The sequence below is a fragment of the Carlito syrichta genome, unplaced genomic scaffold (assembly GCF_000164805.1).
Source record: "Carlito syrichta isolate Samal-C Ts95f unplaced genomic scaffold, Tarsius_syrichta-2.0.1 Scaffold104783, whole genome shotgun sequence".
Taxonomy (NCBI): domain Eukaryota; kingdom Metazoa; phylum Chordata; class Mammalia; order Primates; family Tarsiidae; genus Carlito; species Carlito syrichta.
The window spans coordinates 11,558-12,616 of record NW_007048879.1 but is presented as its reverse complement, the minus strand read 5'-3'; the positions used below and the strand labels follow the sequence as shown (position 1 = coordinate 12,616).

The 1,059-nt window shown below is 60.1% G+C and overlaps 1 protein-coding gene across 1 annotated transcript in view; it reads right to left on the bottom strand.

Annotated features, from left to right (window-relative positions):
* Positions 1-655: 655 nt before the first annotated feature.
* The window catches only part of HAPLN2 (hyaluronan and proteoglycan link protein 2), a 6,054-nt gene continuing 5,650 nt past the window's right edge, over positions 656-1,059 (bottom strand). Inside the window, exon 6 of the mRNA XM_021716322.1 lies at positions 656-909. Coding sequence (XP_021571997.1) covers positions 656-909 — 254 coding nt within the window. The remainder of the gene's footprint in view (positions 910-1,059) is intronic.

The following is a 1,059-nucleotide window of genomic DNA, read 5'->3' as shown; positions in this document are numbered from 1 at the left end:
CTGACACTTACAGCAAGAACCCTCTCGGAAAGCAAATTCACAGCAGGCATCAAGCCTCGTTCGAAAGTTCATGCCCAGCCGGGCTCGGTGGCTCAGCCTGTCATCCCGCGCCTTTGGGAGGCTGAGATGAGTGGATTGCCTGAGCCCGCGGGTTCGAGACCCGCCTGGGCAGCGAGACCTCATCTCTACAATAAATCAAAAAATCAGCCGGGCATGGTAGTGCATGCCTGTAATTCCGGCCACTCGGAAGGCTGAGGCGGAAGCATCGCCGGAGCCCGGCAGGTCGAGGCTGCGGGGGCCGGGAGCGGCCACTGCCCTCCAGTCTGGGCGACCGAGTGAGACTCCAACTCAAAAAGAAAAGAAAGTTCATGACCTTTCCTCATTCATTCTTATTCTCCAGCCCAGGCTTGATAACTGCAGCGTTTGTCTCTTATATTACTACTGTGTTTCCTTCAGCCATAGTTGAGGATGCCACGGGGCCAGTCTCCCCTTTGGCCCTGGTGGCCATGGGGTCTGCCTCCTTCTCCTTCCGCAGGGTTAATTTCCTCTCAATTGTCACAACGCTATGACTCTCCCCTCTTTAACTGTAGTCCCCGCAAACCCTTCTGGGAGACGGCAGGACACAAACGCGTTTCGAAGCATGTTTACGTCCATCTTATATCTGTTCTCTGGGGCCCGTAGGGCAGGTGTGCAGCTCCTGGCAGATTTGCACGGGAGCAATCTTAGCGAGTGTGCGCGCCCGCGCGTGGCGCGTGGCGCGTGGCGCGTGGCGCCGAGCGCAACGACAGCCTGCGTTCTCCGCCTGCGCCCGGGCCAGGCCGCCCGCCACGTTGCGGACTCTCCCTCGGCCTGTCGGTGACCTCTGGTCGCGGTCCTCCCCCTTCCTGTTGCCCTGTCTCCAAAGGCGCGCTGTGCGCACGCTGGGACCAGGGTGGGCTCCGGCACCCACACAGACATCCCCTCTCGCCTCGAGCGCTTACAGCACCGCCCAACAAGGAAGGTCCCCAAGCTATTTTATTTCCGTACTCGGGCCGGTTAAAGCTCCCTGGCGACCCTCCT